Genomic DNA, 20,594 nt, shown 5'->3' with positions numbered 1-20,594 from the left:
TGGACCTTCAACTCCCCTAGTGGGACTTAAAAAACAAAAGTGTAAAAAAAAAGTGAAAAAGTTGTAAAACAGATCATAAAAGTTTCAAGTAATAAAATAAAATCGCCCTTTTCCCGTTTCAAGTCCTTTATTATTCAAAAAAATAAAATAAACCATACATATTTGGTATCATTGTGACCGTAATGGCCTGAACTATAAAAATATTATGTTATTTATTCCACACGGTAAACGGCGTAAAAAAAACCCGTAAAAAAACTATACCAGAATTTCTGTTTTTTGGTCACTTTGTCCTACAAATATTGGAATAAAAAGTGACCAAAAAGTCGCACGTATCCAAAAATGGTACCTATAAAGACTATAGCTCGTCTCGCAAAAAACAAGCCCTCAGACAGCTCAGTCAACTAAAAAATGAAAACTTTATGGTTCTCACAACTTGGCGACAGAAAAAATACATTCTTTTTACAATAATAATTTTATTGTGCAAAAAGTTGTAAAACATAAAGAAGTGCTATAAATTTGGTATCGCCGGAATTGGACCGACCCGCAGAATGAAGTTAACATTTAATTTATAAACACATGATGACCACTGTATATAAAAAAAAAACACAAAAAAAACAAAACTATGCCAGAATTGCAGTTTGTTGATCAACTGGCCTCCCAAAAAATATGATAAAAAGTGATCAAAAAGTTGCATGTACCCCAAAATGGTACCAATAAAAATTACAGCGCGTCCCGCAAAAAAACAGTCCCCATACCACTACGTCTATCAAAAAATAAAGTTAGTTAAGGCTCCAATAAGCCCGGAAAAAAAAAATATGCAGTTGTGCAGGCCCGAGGGGAACATTTCTACTGTTTCAAGAGGCAAAATATCAAGGCCCTAAAATTAGGGAACCAGGAAGAGTAGGGGCCAAATATATCTGCTAGAAGCGAGGGCGCCCGTATTATACCAGGACAACACTTCCCAGCAAAATTCCCCAAACTGCAAAGGTGCGGAGTGTGGACCAAAAGGAGGATAAGGAAGGACATTTATCAGTGCGATAGCGGCATGTGCATAAAGGATTGTGTCACAGTGTAATACACATCGATGGATTATTTTATTTGTTTTCTTTACCCCATTATTATATCACCTGACTATGCCTCTGATGTACTCTGCCAAGCTTACATGTACCCCCACATTATAAACTGAAATACCATTAATACTTCAAACAAAACATCTACCAAGCAAAATCCACGCTTCAAAAGCCAAATGGCGATCCCTCCCCTCTGAACCCTACAGCCTTCCCAAACAGCAGTTTACTTGCACATATATGGCATCGCCATACCCGAGAGAACGCTTTTAACAATTTTCGGGGTGTGTCTCCCCAGTGGCACAAGCTGGGCACGGCATATTTGCCACTGAAATCTCATATCTAGGAAAATGTTTACTTTGCACCATCCGCAGCGCTATAATTTATGGAAAAGACCTGTGGGGTGATAATGCTCATTACACCCCTTAATAAATGCCTTGATGGGAGCAGTTTCCAAAATGGGGTCACTTCTCAGGGGTTTCTTTTATTACTTCAAATCAGAGCCCTGCAATTGTGAACCAATACTTTGTAAGTCGCCAAATTAGGCCTCAACTTCGCATGGTACTCTTTCACTCTTGAGCCTAGTCGAATGTCCAGGCAAAAAATTAGGACTACGTGTAGGGTGTTTCTAAAACCGGGAAACACAGCATAATAATTAGAGAGCTGTCTTGTTATGGTGGCACAAGCTGGGCACCACATATTGGCATATCTATGGAAAAATTCCCATTTTCACTCTGCAACATTGAGTGCACACTAATTTCTACAAGCTCACTACACCCCTAGGTGAATACCTTGAGGGGTGTAGTTTCCAAAATAAGGTCACTTCTGGGGGGTTTCCACTGTTTTGTCCCCTCAGGGGCTTTGCAAATTCAACATGGCCTCCGCAAACCATTCCTGCTAAATTTGAGCACCAAAAGCCAAATACCGCTCTTTCCCTTCTAAGCCCTGCCGTGTGTCCAAACAGCCATTTATGACCACATATGGGCTACTGTTTTACTCAAGAGAAATTTCTTTACAAATGTTGCAGTGCCTTTTGCTCTTTAGTCCTTGTAGAAATGAGAAAAAATTAGCGAAACCAACATTTCCTTTGAAAAAAATTTAATTTTCATGGCCTACTTCCAATAATTTCTGCAATAAACCTGGAGGGTCAAAATGCTCACTATACCTCGAGATAATTTCCTTGAGGGGTTTAATTTCCCAAATGGGGTCACTTTTGTGGGATTTCCACTGTTTTGGCACTGCAAAAGCCCTTCAAACCTGACATGGTGCCTAAAATATATTCTAATAAAAAGAAGGCCCCAAAATCCACTAGGTGCTCCTTTGCTTCTGAGGCCGGTGCTTCAGTCCAGTAGCACACTAGGACCACATGTGGGATATTTCCTAAAACTGCAGAATCAGGGCAATAAATATTGAAGAAAAAAAGGATTGATCCAGTGCTTATGGACGATATTAAAAGGAAGCAATGTTCCAAGTTTATTTTCCAAGATTAAAATGATTCTCAAAGTGCATGGGGGTGGTGACAACAGCCTACACGTTTCGGACGAGCCATGAATAAGGACAAGAGCGTTGTCCGAAACATGTTGGCTATTGTCACCACCCCTATGCACTTTGAGAATCATTTTAATATTGGAAAATAAACTTGGAACATTGCTGCCTTTTAATATGTTCCATAAGCGCTGGATCAATCCTTTTTTCTTCTATTTCCTTGCCGTGTGCTGTCGCGCAGGATCCGGGCGAAGTCTTGATCGAGACGAGTTGTAGGTGAGCCAGAGGATTCCTCCCAGTTTTCAATAAATATTGAGTTTCATTTCACTGGTAAATCTTTCTGTGTTACAAAACAAATGGATTAAAAATGAATTTCTGCAACAAAAAAAAAGGAAATTTGTAAATTTTACCTCTACTTTGCTTTAATTCCTATGAAATGTCCAATGGGTTAAGAAACTTTCTAAATGCGGTTTTGAATACCATGAGGGGTGAATTTTTTAAAAGTGGTGAGTTATTGGGGGTTTCCAATATATAAGGCCCTGAAAGCCACTTCACAACTGAACTGGCCACTGTAAAAATAGCCTTTTGAAATTTTCTTGTAAATGTGGGAAATGTCTGCTAAGAAATAAAAGGATGTTCAAAAAATGATGCCAATCTAAAGTAGACATATGGGGGATGTTAATTAGCAACAATTGTGTATGGTATAACTGCCTGTGTTACAAGCCGATACATTAAAATTTAGAAAAATGCTAATTTTTGCAATTTTTCACAAAATTTTGGTGTTTTTCACAATTAAATTGAGCAAATTTTGCCAGCAACATAAAGTCCAATGTGTCACGAGAAAATCTCAGAATCGCTTGGATAGGTAAAAGCATTCCTAAGTTATTACCACATAAATTGAAACGTCATATTTTAAAAATGGGGCTCTGTCAGGAAGGTCAAAAGTGGCCAAACAGGGAAGGGGTTACAAACAAAAGATTAAAGTTATGAAATGGCCTTCTCAGTCCCCAGACACGCATGTAAGAAGACCGAAGAATATTTGTGAAATAAAAGTATTCTGAAAAGAAATGTTGCATCCAACATGCCAAATGTTGTTTATTATTTTTTTTAACCATAAAAAATTTAGCAAATGAACAGGAATTGTGTATTGAAATTTGCAGACAAGATTTTGTCCCCTACAGAGGTGGTGAGGCATTCTACGCTTTGGACAATCCCTACTCATTAGAAGGGTCCCTTGACAATAAGAAGATTACAAAGTGTCCCCCTGCTAGGACCCACAGCTGTTATCTGTGGGGAAACTTGTCAGTAAGTGTTCAATTTCCCTGTAGCACCACCACAGGAGAAATTAAGCATTACACAGTGCCTGTTCATATCAATGACTTGTCCGCGTAATGCAGGACAGGTCTTCCAGAGCTCAAGACGCTCTTTGTTACCACCCTCTACTGACCAAGAGATGAGGATCCTGAATAGAGGACCACCTCTATTACCTCAGAATTCCTTTATAGGGTATATACGTTTTTTAAACTGGACAACTCCTTTAACTTTTTCACTTAGATAATAAAGAGAACAGGTCTGAGAGCTGGGATCCCCTGGCTAATACTACATGGAATTCCTATCAGCATATAAAAGATTTGCCTAAATCAACATATCTGAACTTGATGGGCTTGTTTTTTAAATCTTAGGCTTTTTGTTCACATCTGCGGTGGGACTCCGTTCATGGTTTCCGTCCGAGCTTTCCATCAGGGGAACCCATAAATGTAATCCAAACTGAAACAACCAGAAACCATAGGTTTCAGTTTGCATCAGCATTGATTTCAATGGTGACAGATCTGGTGTAAATGGTTCAGTTTGTCCCTGTTGTGTAAGGGTTCCGCCGTTTTGACGGAATGTAGTCGACTGCGCTATTCATTCCGTCAAAACGACGGAACCCTTACGCAATGGTGACAAACTGAAACCATTTGCACCGGATACGGCTGCAACTTTCTGGTTGGGCCTCAACACGTTTAGTTGTGTCTCAAATCAAGTTCCAAATAACATTTAATTACGAAAAGTCTTAAAATTAAAACACGCACACCACATATTTTTTTAATTACTTGGTAACCATTTCTATGGAGCTTTTCTAAAACAGGATATTGAAAGAAGGGGTAACAACCATTGCAGGCCTGCATAATTCTAGTGTTTCCATTCACGGACTATTCCAAGCACTTCATCTGACCTCTTCAAATCAAATGTATTTAGGTTGGGGAATGCTAAGGGCTGTGTTCCTGTAAAGCATTTAGGACCAAACAGGATACCAAGGGGATTAATTTGAAGAGGTAACCTCTGATACCACAGGACAAAAAGGGATAAAGAACATGTGGAAAAACATTGATGCTGGTGACCAGTCAACATTATCATAATCCTATTAACTCTAAACCCAGTCACACCTGGTATGAAGTGGATCTGTGAGGGAACTGTAATATTCCCTAATCTGCAATAGGACTATGTCAAAGTGAATGGACAGCTTTGAAGAGGCCAAATGTCCTTGTTTTAGACTTCACATATACAAACATTCGTTGACTGTTGGGTTTCTAATCTCCTAATTTCTGACAGAAAGGTTAATGTAACGTACGTTTATGTCCGGCTTTATATACAGGCACATTTGTATTATTAACGGTTTTCTTGTATATATTCTGCCATTAATAGAATGGAGATACGTTTCGGATTGCGAGAACTGTGAAAGCACATTTGTCCAGATAAGACTGTACAATACATAGGACCACTATATTTCCTGCTCATGAATAAATTCCACTCTATCTCTGCTCCGCTTTATGTTCGTTCTCATGTCCAATTAACACAATTACTACAAGAATTTCCAGGTCTGGGCAAACACATTAGCACAGTCTGTGATCACTCATGCCTTTTTGAAAATCCGCAGTTGCCTTTATCTAAATTGTTAATTTTTCAATGTGTACTGTGTTAAGCTGACACCAGCAAACTTGTCTATGACAAAAATTTATAAAATCAAGAAAACTGCTAGTGTAAGGGCTCATTCAGACGAGCGTATCACGTCCGTGTGACGGCCGTTAAAACAACAGCCGTCACACGGACTCATGTATTTCAATAGGGTCGTTCACACGACTGTTGTTTCAAAGGAGCGTGTGAAGGGTCCGTGAAAAAATAGGACATGTCCTATTTTTTTGCGCTTCGTGCATCCCTCCATAGTCTATGGGTGATGCGTGATAACGCGTCCCGCACGGGTACACCTCGGACATGAAAAATTGCAGTTTTCCACGTCTGAGGTTGGCCACGTTTGTGTGAATGTAGCCTAAATGGGGTTTTACACTTGACGATTATCGAGCAGATGAGCGTTCATATAATGCTCGTTGCCGATAATTGCCCTGTGTAAAAAAGGGCAGCGATCAGCAGATGAATGAGCAAATGCTCGATCATCTGCTGGTCGCATCGTTTTAAAAAAGTAAAAGATTATCGTTGTCGGCAGCACATCTCCCTGTATTTAGGGAGCCGTGCTGCCGACAAGATAATAATGTATTGGGAGTAACGACCGCTCGTCCCCAGCCATGGCTCCGTGTGACAGGGGCAAGCGAGGTGGAACATCAGGAAACAAATTCAATTAGATAGGGACTCCAATATTATTGTTTTTGCCTTTTACTACAGAGAAGATGGTCACAATATACCAATGCTTTACAATGCAGTCAACATCCAATTCTTTAGTGGACCTCTTCAGCTGGACATACACATATAGGGCACATCCAATAGGCCCATATTGTACATCATGGTTCTCAGATTCTCTACGGAGGCCCTCAGAGGTAGCATGTTCCAATCCATTTCATATTGCCGAGATATTTTTCCCACTAAAAGCATTACTTCTATGGAAAAAATATGGTTCCTCACAGAGGCAACATGTGGTGGAACACCGAGTATAGACCTTTAGAACCCTGTGTACCACCATTCAGGTTCTGTGTATACACATATTTATATAGGATAATGTACTTTTTAAGCTAAATAAGCATGGGTATAATAGTTATTAAATTCAATAATAGTCCATGAATTTTGGAACATTTATTTGTTAAAATCCCTGAAAGGACACTATACATGTTCTAGAGAAATTAGTATTAGTCAATTTCCTAGATCCAAGCATGTTCTCTATAATGTGAGGTTAGAAACATAAGATATGTAACTTCGGGGTTCTTGTAAGAATTTTTATGACAATAACATTTTTCATTCTAATTTAACCACAAAAAAAACATTAAAACCCATAAAAAAAAACACCATTTTATAACACTCTATTATTCTGAGTTAATAGAGGGAGGAATTTCCCACTTAGGACCCTCATCTATTATTTAGAGAAGAGAGTTAATACAAATATCACCAGTCGCTCTGGAGGACTTGGACTCTTTTACACGGATGGCAACTGTGTAATTTTTAATTTCTCCTGTAGTGGCGCTGTAGGGGAATTGAACATTCGCCTGCCAGGTACCCCAACATTTTACAGATGATCACTGGTGGTCCCAGCAGTAGGACACTGTGATCAGGGGAACCCATTTAATAAAAAATAAAAAGGTTTTGCAAAAGGGTTATTCAAACCAACATACCAGACCGTGTCTGCATTGCATTGTCACAGACATCTAAGAAGAATGTGTAAGTAGTTGTTCACGGCATCTTTGAAATTCATTCATAGTGTTTTGTTTTAACATGTCTTTGCATCTTTGAGTACTTTTTTTTTTTTACCTATGACTTGTGAGTGTGTACTACTACAAATATATATATATATTTTTTAGCAGAACTACAGTTGCAGTTATCATTTAGCTATATCGGTCAGTCTCTAAGCAGAGATTTCTGGAGCCGCACTATATGAAGGAATGTTTATTACTGTATATACGTGCGTCTTCACATACTGCAGTCTCTGAGATACCAAGTATAATACAGAGTGAACTACATAGATGAAGCAATAGCCATATCATTGACTGCAAGGGCTCATTCAAACGAGCGCAATTCTCGTCCGCGTACATTGAAACAACGCAGAGCACATGGACCTGTTGATTTCAATGGCGATATCCACACATGCGTGAGTTTTCACACCCCGAGTGTCCGTTGCGTGAGACTTACTGCATGTATAGACTAAAATATGGTTTACACCGTATCTAATAAAGATCCCAAAAAATACAGTAGCTATCCTGCTCAGGAAAAAGCTAATTTATTGAAAAAGAAAAAAAAGATTCCAGAAACATAGCAGGCACTCTGAGATATGAAATAATTTGTATGAATTTATTATTTGAATTATAGAAAGATTACTAGAGATACTTTTCATAACATTATACAAAATAATTAAAAACACCACCTGGCCAGGTTCTAACATAAATGCAAATAGACTATATTCCTATTGCAAGATTCAGATATATCCCCCATCTATGTGTTGGCTAAACAAATCTACGATTTTAAATATACAATAAATAATTCAAAAGCCCATTAAAAAGTACAAAATAAGTAATGCAGGGGAGATAATGTAACTGTATTTATTTTATTTTTTTAACCTAACAGGTTCTTCCTTTTGAATTCAAATAACTGCTTGACCTAATTCACACTTGCAGTTATTTATATATTCTGAGACGTGAATAAAAACAGTCTACCCATCAATTGCAATAGTGATTTATAGATACGGGTATATTGGTTCAAAAAAGAAAAAAATGACCACGTTACACTCATCTGTTTGTCGTCCGCGAGGTAAAATGCAAACGCCAAGACTGCAGAAGAGCTTTTAATTCCTTCAGTTGGATATGCAATAAGTAGTTTAATAACCCATCACATTAGTGGAGAATCGGTAATACAGAGGAAATAATATAACTGGAATTTTTCAAAGCCAGCAAATTCTTCCTTTCTAAAAAGCCGCTTGACTTCATTCACACTTGCAAATATTTGCATATTCTGAGACATAGATCAGCACAGTATGTCCACTGAGTGCAATAACTATTTATGGACACGGGTATATTGGTTCCACAAAATAACCATGTTATACTCATCTGGTTTAGGGAGTAAACGACAGGACTGCAAGGGAGCGTTTCCTCCTTTAGTTGGATCCCATTTCCAAAGACCACATAGGAAATAATGGGAGAGCAGGTGAGTCATTCAGGTCTTGACCAGGTCCGGTCTAATATCACCACCAAATACTCCCATGTAGTTGAAGAGCCTGCTACGCGGATTTAGTTGCGATTCAATCCATTATTTCAAACTGCCTGTAAGCTTCATCCCAAGGCTTTTAAGGTGATCCATATAAGAACATAGTCCCCTCTAAGATAATATAGAGGTCTAAAGAAAAGTTTGGTGGAGTAAGAAATCAGATTGTGCTATCTCCGATATGGCATTCAAAACTGCCTGGGATTGTAAAGCATGGTTGAAGTCACTACCTGCCGTGAGCAACTTGATGGTTCCAGCTGACGCCTTTGATTCCTGTACGGGATTTCCTCAGAGCTGTTCAATCAGTACAGGGTAATGCAGCATCTTTATACTGCCGTGCTTAAAGAAGCTCTGTCACCAGATTATAAATTCCCTATCTCCTACATAATGTGATCGGTGCTGTACGTGAGTTATGACCTATTTTAGATTTCTGGGCGTTGTAATGAGAAATGTATGACGTTAACCAATCAGTGACCAATCAGCGTCATACACTTCTCATTGTTCTCGCCCAGCTTCTTTCACTGCAAACAGCGTGATCTCGTGAGATTACGCTGTGATGTCACTTCCTCCCACAGGTCCTTCACCGCCGTTTCGAAAGAGAGAAGACACACCGTCTCCAGGCGTCCGAGAGGGTAGAGTTGAATCTGCAGCAGCATCACAGTGTGCAGGTAAGCATAGTGAACTCCCTAGAGAATCTACCCTGGAGACGATGTGTTTTTCTCTGTTCTGACCCGGCGGTGAAGGACCTGTGGGAGGAAGTGACGTCACAGAGTGATCTCACGAGGTCACGCTGTGTGCAGTGAAAGAAGCTGGGCGGGAACGATGAGAAGTGTATGATATTGATTGGTCACTGATTGGTCAGCGTCATACACTTCTCTTTACAACGCCCGATTGGCCAAAAGTGAAAACACGCCCAGTTGTCTATTAAGAAAGTCATTAGCATAAATCTAAAATTGCTCATAACTCCGTCAAAAATTATCGTTTTTCAAAATAAAAACCACTGTTATCTACATTACAGCGCCGATCACATTATGTAGGAGACAGGGCACTTATAATCTGGTGACAGAGTCTCTTTAAAGGGAAAGTGTCCCAAATTGTTAAATATGCAGCAAAAAATGCATATGTAAATAGTACTTCGCAAAAGGTAAATTCATTTGCAGATAGATATGTATATATTTCTTTCCACCAAGGCAATTACCACTATTTAGTCAAGCAATCAAATCTTACAAAAAAAAAAGAAGCGTATAAAAAACAACAACTTACCGCATGTCCTATATTGGTGCGCTTTCACGCACCTAGACACCCATTGAAGTCAATGGGTGCTTGAAAGCCACGGACAGCACATGGGCGCACATCTGTGTGCTGTCCGTGTTCCACACACTATTTACATTTTAAAAAAAAGTGTTTGTAAAAAACACATGCAACACGGATGCAAATACGCAATGCCCATGGACAGATTTACGCACTTTTTTTACACGCGTAAATCTGTCCATGTGAATGTAGCCTTAGTGAGAGACTGTAACAGGCAGTAGAACTATAGAGGCATTTCCAGTTTCACACAGACATAATATGGCTGCATTTCAGTATCCATATTACAGACGTAACACCCGGAACTCCCGCAGTTCTACTGAACTGTGACTGCCATAGGGCTTTAAGTTCAGTAAAGTCGCAGGGAGCTCGACTCAAGAAGCCGTAATACAGATATAAAACTGCGGCCGTGTGACAGCCATAGGAAACCAGCCTCTCTAGTTATTCCTGGCAACACTGCAATTCACATAGAAATGGGAAACTTATAGTCTTCATATACAAAACTCAAGTGTTACCATTTCAGCAGCTGTATATCATTCATATTCTGTGTACATTTTATCATTACTATTTTCTGCTTTTACAGGTTTTATTTTATTAAGATGGCTTCTGATTATTCCAAGGCAATAAAAATGAAAGGTCACAAAAGTTTAAATAATTCCAGAAACCATGAATATTTCTGGAAACATCGGATTGTTATCACAAGGTTCCAAAGGATAGGATGCCCATGTCTGGTTTTCCAAAGGATTGCCTGCTTTTTATGACAGTCATAAACTGAGGAAAGTCTTATCTTATTAGTGGAAAGGCTTAGTGTAATTAGCATGCCGGTTATCTCAGGATCACTTATACGAAAACAAACATCCAAAACACCCTTTATGGCTTCACTTTCATCCCAAAAATGCCCTGCAGGAAGGATAGACAGTTTTTTTGTTTTTTTTTACTGCATTTACTTTACGGTAAAACCTTTTCCAATTGTAAGGGTGACCATCACCTCCTTTTCGTGTATATAAATGACTCAAACAATCTCATTTTATTTACTGTTCTAAATAGTAAGAATATATGTATAAATAAATAAGAATTTACCACTCTCAAATATTGAATATTGCTCAGCATTCAGTTCAGTAACAAGTGGTCCATTAAACCGTGGACAGGTCAGTTTGAGTGGAGTTATATTTTTTATGTTATAATATTTATCCATATACACATTTTTTTAAGGTAACAATATCCCTAACAGGCGTTGCCCAGGATTAGATAAAATGGACTGCTTTTTTCCCCAGAAACAGCGCCACGCTTGACCACTGGTTGTGTCTGGTATTGCAGTCATCCTCATTCAAGAAACTAGGGATGAGCTACAATTCCAGACCCAGCCAATTGACAAGCAGCGTTGTTTCAAAAAGGGCAGATTAGATGGACTAGTAGATTATTTTCGGTCATCAAATTCTATATTCCTATACTGCTGGTGGAAGATAATAAGCAGACCCTTTAAGATTTTTCCATTAGCGTCACAAACGTACCAATGGTAGAAACTAATAAAAAAAAAATTAGGCTGCATTCACACAAGCGTGACAAATTTACAAGCCTAAAAAAACGTGTGTAAATCTATCCCTGTGCGTTGCGTTATTGCATCAGTGTGCTTTGTGAGTTGCATGTGTTTTTCACGCACTCGCAAAGTACTTTTTTTTTTCAATGGAATTGATGCGCAAATCACACACAGCACACTCATGTGCATCCATGTGCTGTGCGTGGTTTTCACGCACCCGTTGACTTTAATGGGCGCGTAGGTGCGTGAAAACACACCAATATGGGACATGCAGAGAGTTTCACGCAACAGACTCTCGCTGCGTGAAAACTCACCATGTGTGAACAGCCCCATTGAAATCAATGGGTCTGTGTGCTGTGAGTGATTTCCACGCACACCACACGGACGAGTTTTGAATGAGCCCTTATTCTTGATTTAAGGTTTTATAGAGAACAGCATAACAAACTCTGGTATGAGCAAACATAGAAGAGAGTCCCCTAGACACGCAGACAAAGAACTAGGGAAATAGTGATCCCGCAGCATGAGAAATACAAGTAGAAACGTAAAGCAAGGTTGCAACAAAATCTCGGACTTAAAAACGAATAAACATTTTTTTCCATCAGTGAAATGGAAAGTTAAAGCACGAAAGAATGTTTCTTATGCATTTTATTAGTGAAAAGAAAGGCAATCACCTATGAGTATAGTTATAGAGTTAGGAATGTGAAGACCATTATTTACTGCTTATGTCCTATCTTGCAGGACTTTGACCTAAGGTGGAATCCTGATCATTTAGGCTAATTACAAAAGTGACTTCAAATCTCAGATTCCATAAATTTCCCAGACATTCCATCCTAATAATAATGCTTAACTTCCTGGGAATTCCAAGTCAAAGGACCTTGGAGTGTGGTGGCCACTATTATTACCGGGTCACATCATTTTACATCCCATACTCGAGAAACATGATCATTTGTGCACACACATAAAGAAATGATCCTTCACTGATTTATTATCATTTGTCTCCAAACTCAGATACAAAATATCTTCTGTAAGGATGGACAGGATGAAAGGTTAGACTCTTCTCAGGAAGTAACAGCAAGTATATGAACTTGTGTGAATGGCCACTATGGTACTGAAAGGCTGGATTCACACGAACGTTGCGTTTTTGCGCGCGTGAAAAAAGCGCCGTTTCGGTTGCTTTGGAGTTGCGTGTGGCATCCGTTTGGGCAGCGTGATAGCGTATTTAACGCGCGTATGGCATGCGTTTTTTACGCGCGTCAAAACAACGGAGGGTGGAGTAATGGAGAGGGCAGCCTACAAAAAGACACCTTCTCCAACACCTGCTTGCTGTGAGCACATGTTCGCATCAAGATTTCATGTTACCTCACACTTTGGCCCGTGTTTGTTGTTTTTGGGTGGTTTTACAGGTAAAAAAACTACTATTGCTGCAGATGTCAGTTTAAACTGTGCGCATGTGCTCAGAAAGTGAAAAGCCACTTCCTGGTTTGTGCTTGTTTTGTCTAGTCTGCTCAACTCATTTACATAGACTTAACAAGTGTTGCGTGAAAAACGCTGTGCGTACGGAGGTGCTTCCGTGTGCCCTGTGTTGTTTTCACGCACCCATTGACTTCAATGGGTGCGTGATGCGTTGAAAACTCTGAATCAACGGACATGTCGTGCCTTTTTGGCAACGGAGCAACGCTGCGCAAAAACCACGCACATGTCTGCACGGCCCCATAGACTAATATAGGTCCGGGCAACGCGCGTGAAAATCACGCGCGTTGCACGCGCGTATTTTACGTTCGTCTGAATAAAGCCAAAGAAGTAGGAGTTGTTTTTAGCTAATAGATCATTTATTTATCATTTATGTCAATGACTTAATAAATTAGTAGACGTGGGGATGAGCAAATGCATTTGTCCATTTGGCCGATTTGCTCACTTTGCCTATTATTCTCATAAATTTGCCAAAAGCGCATCTCAAATCTGGCCAATGAAATCTCCAATGCCACCTAATTAGCGAAGAATCTGCAAAATGTGATTCCAGCAAAAAACTGGTTTACTATATAGGAATAATAGTTTTATTTCTGAAATATACAACTGCTACTATATCTTATTTATCAAAGTTATTGACGATTCAATACTACCACAAAATACTTTGAAACTCAAAATACAGTAGCTTTAAAAATAAATAAAATGCAGATTTAGGAATGTCTTCTGTACATCATGTGCCTCAGCAAAAACCCCAATAAAGTTATGATCTTAAATCCTAAAAAAAAGGTCTTCCATTTGGTGTAGTAATACTAGCTCTGCTACATTGTCAGAAGTCATTTTTTGGTGCATCATTTAGCCCTTTTTTTTTTTTTAGGTAGCAACAGTTTGATATATGAAACATTTACAATTCACAGGGATTTATTTGTACTGTACAGAAATAAAAAATAATAAACTATATTTTTTTATGATACATTCAAATATTCAAGAGCACAGCAGGTTTACATCATTTAGAATATGAAGGAAAAGACTGTCCAGTTGTAATGTTCATTAATATATAAATCAATAGCCAGATTATAAATGCTGTAGAGCTCCTTGAGCTGGTCATAGACATAACTATTATCATACATGATCTGACCAATGCTATTGATGACAATTGTTATGTCTATGATGCTAAAAACGATCGGTCCCAACCAATGCAAATCTGCTCCACTGGTCAGAACACTTATTGTTCATGTTGCAAAAATTTTCCCCGGTCATTAACATTTAAGTAAATATTGCCGGTGTAAAATATATGTGGGGTAATATAAATAAACAATATTTCACAGGATACAATGATACAATCTTACATATCATGGGAAATATATTTTTGTATGCCCCCTCCCTTCCAATTAAAAATAAAATAATTCTCGCATCTATGTCCAGCTTAAGAATTAATGCTTACACATGAGAAAATTTAGCATCAATGTTTTACAGATACATTGCACATTAATTATCAGAGGAAACATTTGGCATATGCACAAGCCAATAGTTAGCCCTGTTCCTGCTGACTGGTATTAACTGTTTATTTCTCCTCTGTGCTATATACCACATGTCTAGATTTTATTTGAAAATTAATTTTTTAATCAAAACTATTTCAAGCTTTTTTTTTTCTGTAATTCATTTGAAATATTTTTCACATTAATATGTCAAATGGTTTACTGAATGCATAAACATAAAAAAATAAACATTTAGAAGAGAAAACCAACTTTGTAATAAGGTATCTATCTCATATTAATCTATCTATTATGTATCGAATATCTATCTAATATCTATCTCTCTATTGGGAGTTATAAGTTAATGCATTACATTGTTCAAATAGAATTATATACTTGGTGATTATTCTGCAAACATGTATGTATGTATGTATGTATGTATGTATGTATGTATGTATGTATGTATGTATGTATGTATGTATGTATGTATATATGTATGTATGTATATTTAGTTATATATAAATATTCAAATTTATTAAAGGGCTTTTGTGTTACAAGGTAAAATCAAGAAAACATTCTTGCAACTCAATAACTAGTTTCAAACATGCAATAATTATACATGAAAATTAAAACATTTAACATATTGTACAACAACAAAATGTTCAGAATCATGGCTGTCCATCACAGAAGATTGCCATATGGAATACAGGCAGTATGAATTTAATAATCACTGAAAGGATAGACTTCTTAGTTAAGGCAAAATCAGATGTCTGCATTTCATGACCCTACATCACATGCTAGAAACCCAGCATGTGTCTAGAAGTGAGAGAGATGTAAGGAATGTATCACGGATTTACAGATCTGCACTCTAAAAGATGCAACGCTATAAGAAAAGGAAGTTATACATAACAAAGGATTTTTTTTCTAGAAGCAGAAAGATTTACAGAAATAATATTTATGATAATACATGCACAGGTATAATCTAATACATCTAATAATAAACTAATATCTATCTATTCTTATACATCTGGAAAGTGTATTTGTATCAACCACTATTGGTTCTTTAACTCAAATTCGGGAAAAACATTCCCTGTCTGTTACCTTCTTCATTTATTAATAGGAGTATGAACATGGGTGTAATAGTATTAATAAATCCTAGCTTCATACAGGAGGCACTCACTGGTACTTACCAAGTATTCCCAAAATGAACTAGAAGTAGGAGAAAGATGATCAACAGAGAGCCAATATACAACATAATCCAACACTGGAAAACCCTGAGACACTACAAGCAAAGACTGTTCTTCTGCAAGTTTAAGTCAGGACCAGTAAGGGATCCCAAGTGAGAACCAAGGGGGTAGAGAAATGGAGCTGCAAACCTACTAAGAAGAGATTATCTACTTAATTAAAGATTTTCCCTCTAAACCCTTTAGCCAATCAGGACTCAAGTGCCAGAGAGAGATTGAGTTGATCAAAAGAACACCCCAGGCTCCAATAAAACAAACACCAAGACAGAAGACAGCAGTTAAGAGGGAGGAGGGAGTTCTAGAAAAAGGGATCCTATGTGTACAGTGCATGTAATGCCATTCATCTGGACCTTGTGGTTTCATTTCACACTAGTAATTGTTATTAATATAAACGGTGAGATGCAGAAGGCATAATTCTATGAAGCTGAAGCGGAGACTTTGCAGATCAGCTTGAATGTGTTTAGGGTCTGGGTCATAAGCTACATCCCCCCAGTGGACCATGGCAAATTGCATATGATATTCAGAGAAGGACAAAGATTTAGGCTGCATGCACACTTCCGTCGGCCGGTGTGCGTCCGCTAATGAAGGTTCCGTGAAACACGGACAGTACGCGGATGGCTTCCGTGTGCATTCCGATGTTTCACGGACCAAATCAATGAAAAGGCAGAGACTGTTCTGTCAAAAACGGGAATGAGTAGGACCAGTCCTATTTTTGACAGAACGGCTGCACGGTTCCGTTAAGACAACGGAAGTGTGCATAGCCCCATTGAAATGAATGTGTCAGGGTGCTATCAGTTAAAACAACAAATAGCACCATGACGAAAAAAAACTGAAGTGGGCACGAGGCCTTATGTGTAGTCCTTAAATGTGCGGTATCAACATTGGTCCTAATAGTTTTCCCTTTATTATGTTCTGTCGTATCTCACCTGATTCATTTTAGGCGTGTGCAATTCTTGTATTAGCCAGTCGCTAATTCTAAGGGCTTGTCCACACGTAACAGAATTGCTGCAGAAAATTTCTGCAGCAATTCCGTTGAAACTATCAAATTCCACTGCGATAAAAACGCACCATTTCCTGTGTTTTTAACTACACAAAATGGTGCATATTTTGCTGTGTTTTTCACAATGCTGGGAGGTGATGACATCACCTATGAAAAACGCAGCAATTCTGTCCACTTTCCGCAGCAGGAATTCACATGCTTGCGGTGTGAAAAATACGCACCGCAGGTCAATTTCTGCTCGGAATATCTACGCAGTGTGGGGATGACGTTTGTTTAATCTCACCCACTTTTCTGCTACTGTATTCTGCTGCGTATTTTCCGTCCGCAATTCCAGAGGGAAAATACGCAGGAATGGTACGTGTGGACGAGCCCTAATTCTGCATGTGCCAAAGAACATGTTATTGCTATATAATGAAATAGTAAAACTAATACAGATGAATAAGTCACATGTTATTATTTGATTCAATAATGACTGGGCACATGATAACCTATAGTTTACATCTAGGAACACAAATTTATAAATGGACGGCCTGTGTCTTTACACACCCTGTTTTGTTTTTTTTAATGTGGAAATACTGTTCTCTTAGGCAGGCAGTGCTGTGTTTGCATGGCATTTGCATAGCCCATGTTCTGCAAAAGAGAGTATGACCCTCCTCTTTTTAATAGGAAACCACAGTGACATCATCGAAACTATAATTCAGGTTTCGATTGGCCCCCTCGTGGGTCCAATGTCTGACACAATAATTGGCTGCAAGTCTTTTTGTTATGAGTTAATTCACAAATAACCTATTAGACCTTATTAGGCTATGTTCACACAGAGTTTTTTGCAATATTAAAATGACAAATTTATATGTATCCCAATACGTTACAAAAAGAAAGACTAATATGTCAACAATAGGTATGTCTACTTATTTCTAGTGATTTACTGTAAAAGCTGCCTATACACAGTCACCACATGCTGTATGTATCCTCAGGGTTATCTATAGGCTAATTTTCAGCAGTAGCAACTTTAGTGTCTAGCATGGCATAATCCCCTGTGGTTTGTCATCTTTTCTAACAGTAAGAAATGAGCGAAAAAACAATAGGGTATGAATAGGGCAAAAACAATCAAGTAGTGGTACAGTGAAGGAAATAAGTATTTGATCCCTTGCTGATTTTGTAAGTTTGCCCACTGTCAAAGACATGAACAGTCTAGAATTTTTAGGCTAGGTTAATTTTACCAGTGAGAGATAGATTATATAAAAAAAATAAAAATAAATCACATTGTCAAAATTATATATATTTATTTGCATTGTGCACAGAGAAATAAGTATTTGATCCCTTTGGCAAACAAGACTTAATACTTGGTGGCAAAACCCTTGTTGGCAAGCACAGCAGTCAGACGTTTTTAGTAGTTGATGATGAGGTTTGCACACATGTTAGATAGAATTTTGGCCCACTCCTCTTTGCAGATCATCTGTAAATCATTAAGATTTCCAGGCTGTCGATTGGCAACTCGGATCTTCAGCTCCCTCCATAAGTTTTCGATGGGATTAAGGTCTGGAGACTGGCTAGGCCACTCCATGACCTTAATGTGCTTCTTTTTGAGCCACTCCTTTGTTGCCTTGGCTGTATGTTTCGGGTCATTGTCGTGCTGGAAGACCCAGCCACGAGCCATTTTTAATGTCCTGGTGGAGGGAAGGAGGTTGTCACTCAGGATTTGACGGTCCATGGCTCCATCCATTCTCCCATTGATGCGGTGAAGTAGTCCTGTGCCCTTAGCAGAGAAACACCACCAAAACATAATGTTTCCACCTCCATGATTGACAGTGGGGACGGTGTTCTTTGGGTCATAGGCAGCATTTCTCTTCCTCCAAAAACGGCGAGTTGAGTTAATGCCAAAGAGCTCAATTTTAGTCTCATCTGACCACAACACCTTCTCCCAATCACTCTCAGAATCATCCAGATGTTCATTTGCAAACTTCAGACGGGCCTGTACATGTGCCTTCTTGAGCAGGGGGACCTTGCGGGCACTGCAGGATTTTAATCCATTACGGCGTAATGTGTTACCAATGGTTTTCTTGGTGACTGTGGTCCCAGCTGCCTTGAGATCATTAACAAGTTCCCCCCGTGTAGTTTTCAGCTGAGCGCTCACCTTCCTCAGGATCAAGGATACCCCACGAGGTGAGCTTTTGCATGGAGCCCCAGATCGATGTCGATTGACAGTCATTTTGTATGTCTTCCATTTTCTTACTATTGCACCAACAGTTGTCTCCTTCTCACCCAGCTTCTTACTTATGGTTTTGTAGCCCATTCCAGCCTTGTGCAGGTCTATGATCTTGTCCCTGACATCCTTAGAAAGCTCTTTGGTCTTGCCCATGTTGTAGAGGTTAGAGTCAGACTGATTAATTGAGTCTGTGGACAGGAGTCTTGTATACAGGTGACCATGTAAGAGCTGTCTTTAATGCAGGCACCAAGTTGATTTGGAGCGTGTAACTGGTCTGGAGGAGGCTGAACTCTTAATCGTTGGTAGGGGATCAAATACTTATTTCTCTGTGCACAATGCAAATAAATATATATAATTTTGACAATGTGATTTTCTTTTTTTTTTTTATATAATCTATCTCTCACTGGTAAAATTAACCTAGCCTAAAAATTCTAGACTGTTCATGACTTTGACAGTGGGCAAACTTACAAAATCAGCAAGGGATCAAATACTTATTTCCTCCACTGTATATGACACAAAAATAAATTTTATTTGAAACAAATTACACCACATATACAAAAATTAAAAACATTTAAAATAGCATAAACATGCTAACCACTATACTCACAGGGGCTGCCACCTTGATAAGTGGACAGAATATGAAACCCCACAAAAACCACCAATCCCCTCAATATGCGTCGCTAATTCATAGATAAATCTAAATATTGCATCAAACCATCAGATGTGTGTAGCTGTGTTTGCCATGGAGGGAAAAGGGGACAAAGAGCCCCACCCGCATCGCCACAATGTGGCTTCCCCAGGGGTGCTGTCAGCAAGGGAGATGGTGAGTGCCTAATGGAGAATCTGTCTGCTGTTTGTGCCTCTATATGTGTCTGTGTCTGTATGTGTATATGTTCCAATATGTGTGTCTCTGTGCGTGTATTTGTGTGCTTAAAGGTAATGTGTTGCCAGCAAAACATGTTTTTTTTTTTTAGTTAAACAATTAGTGTGTAGGTGATTAAACATTGTTCTAATTTTTTTTATTTTTTTCACGAGTCAGGAAATATTATAAATTGGATTCAATTTATAATATTTCCCAGCACTGGTCACTAGATGGAGCAATACCCAAAATTGCAGCATTGCATGTGGTAAAGCAACCACATTGCTTTATGCTGCAAAATTGGGAAAAAATCCCTCGCTCTAGTGAGCTCTCAGAATCCCCCCCTCCTTTATCCTGGCTAGTGCCGGGAGAAACGAGGGGTTTGAACGGTATAACCTCCTACACTGTGTGTCGCCATTTTTTGAGCTAACACACAGTGTAGAAGGTTTACATACACTAGTAAAACACACTGAAACACGAACATACATAGAAATCACTTACCTGCTCCAATCGCCGCCGCTCCCTCCGGTCCGTCCGCTCCGTCTGCTGCCGCTGCTCCATGTGCACAAGTCTGGAAGCCGCGACCGGAAGTAGTAATCTTACTGCCCGGCCACGACTTCCGGTCCACAGGAAAATGGCGCCGGACGGCGCGCATTTCAAATCGGACTGTGTGGGAGCGGCGCATGCGCCGTTCCCACACACACGGCGTACACCAAAGTGGATGGAAGAAAAAGTGTAAAAATAGAAAAAAGTAACACACAAACACACAAATAAA

The 20,594-nt window shown here is 38.9% G+C and overlaps 1 protein-coding gene across 1 annotated transcript in view; it reads right to left on the bottom strand.

Moving 5' to 3' along the window:
• The window catches only part of WNT8B (Wnt family member 8B), a 50,904-nt gene extending 35,082 nt beyond the window's left edge, over positions 1-15,822 (bottom strand). The window contains exon 1 of the mRNA XM_075842729.1: positions 15,701-15,822. Coding sequence (XP_075698844.1) covers positions 15,701-15,765 — 65 coding nt within the window. The 5' untranslated portion in view covers positions 15,766-15,822. The remainder of the gene's footprint in view (positions 1-15,700) is intronic.
• Between the last annotated feature and the right edge of the window lie 4,772 nt (positions 15,823-20,594).

The sequence above is a fragment of the Rhinoderma darwinii genome, chromosome 11 (genome assembly GCF_050947455.1).
Source record: "Rhinoderma darwinii isolate aRhiDar2 chromosome 11, aRhiDar2.hap1, whole genome shotgun sequence".
Lineage (NCBI taxonomy): Eukaryota > Metazoa > Chordata > Amphibia > Anura > Rhinodermatidae > Rhinoderma > Rhinoderma darwinii.
This window is presented reverse-complemented; position numbering and strand designations above follow the sequence as displayed.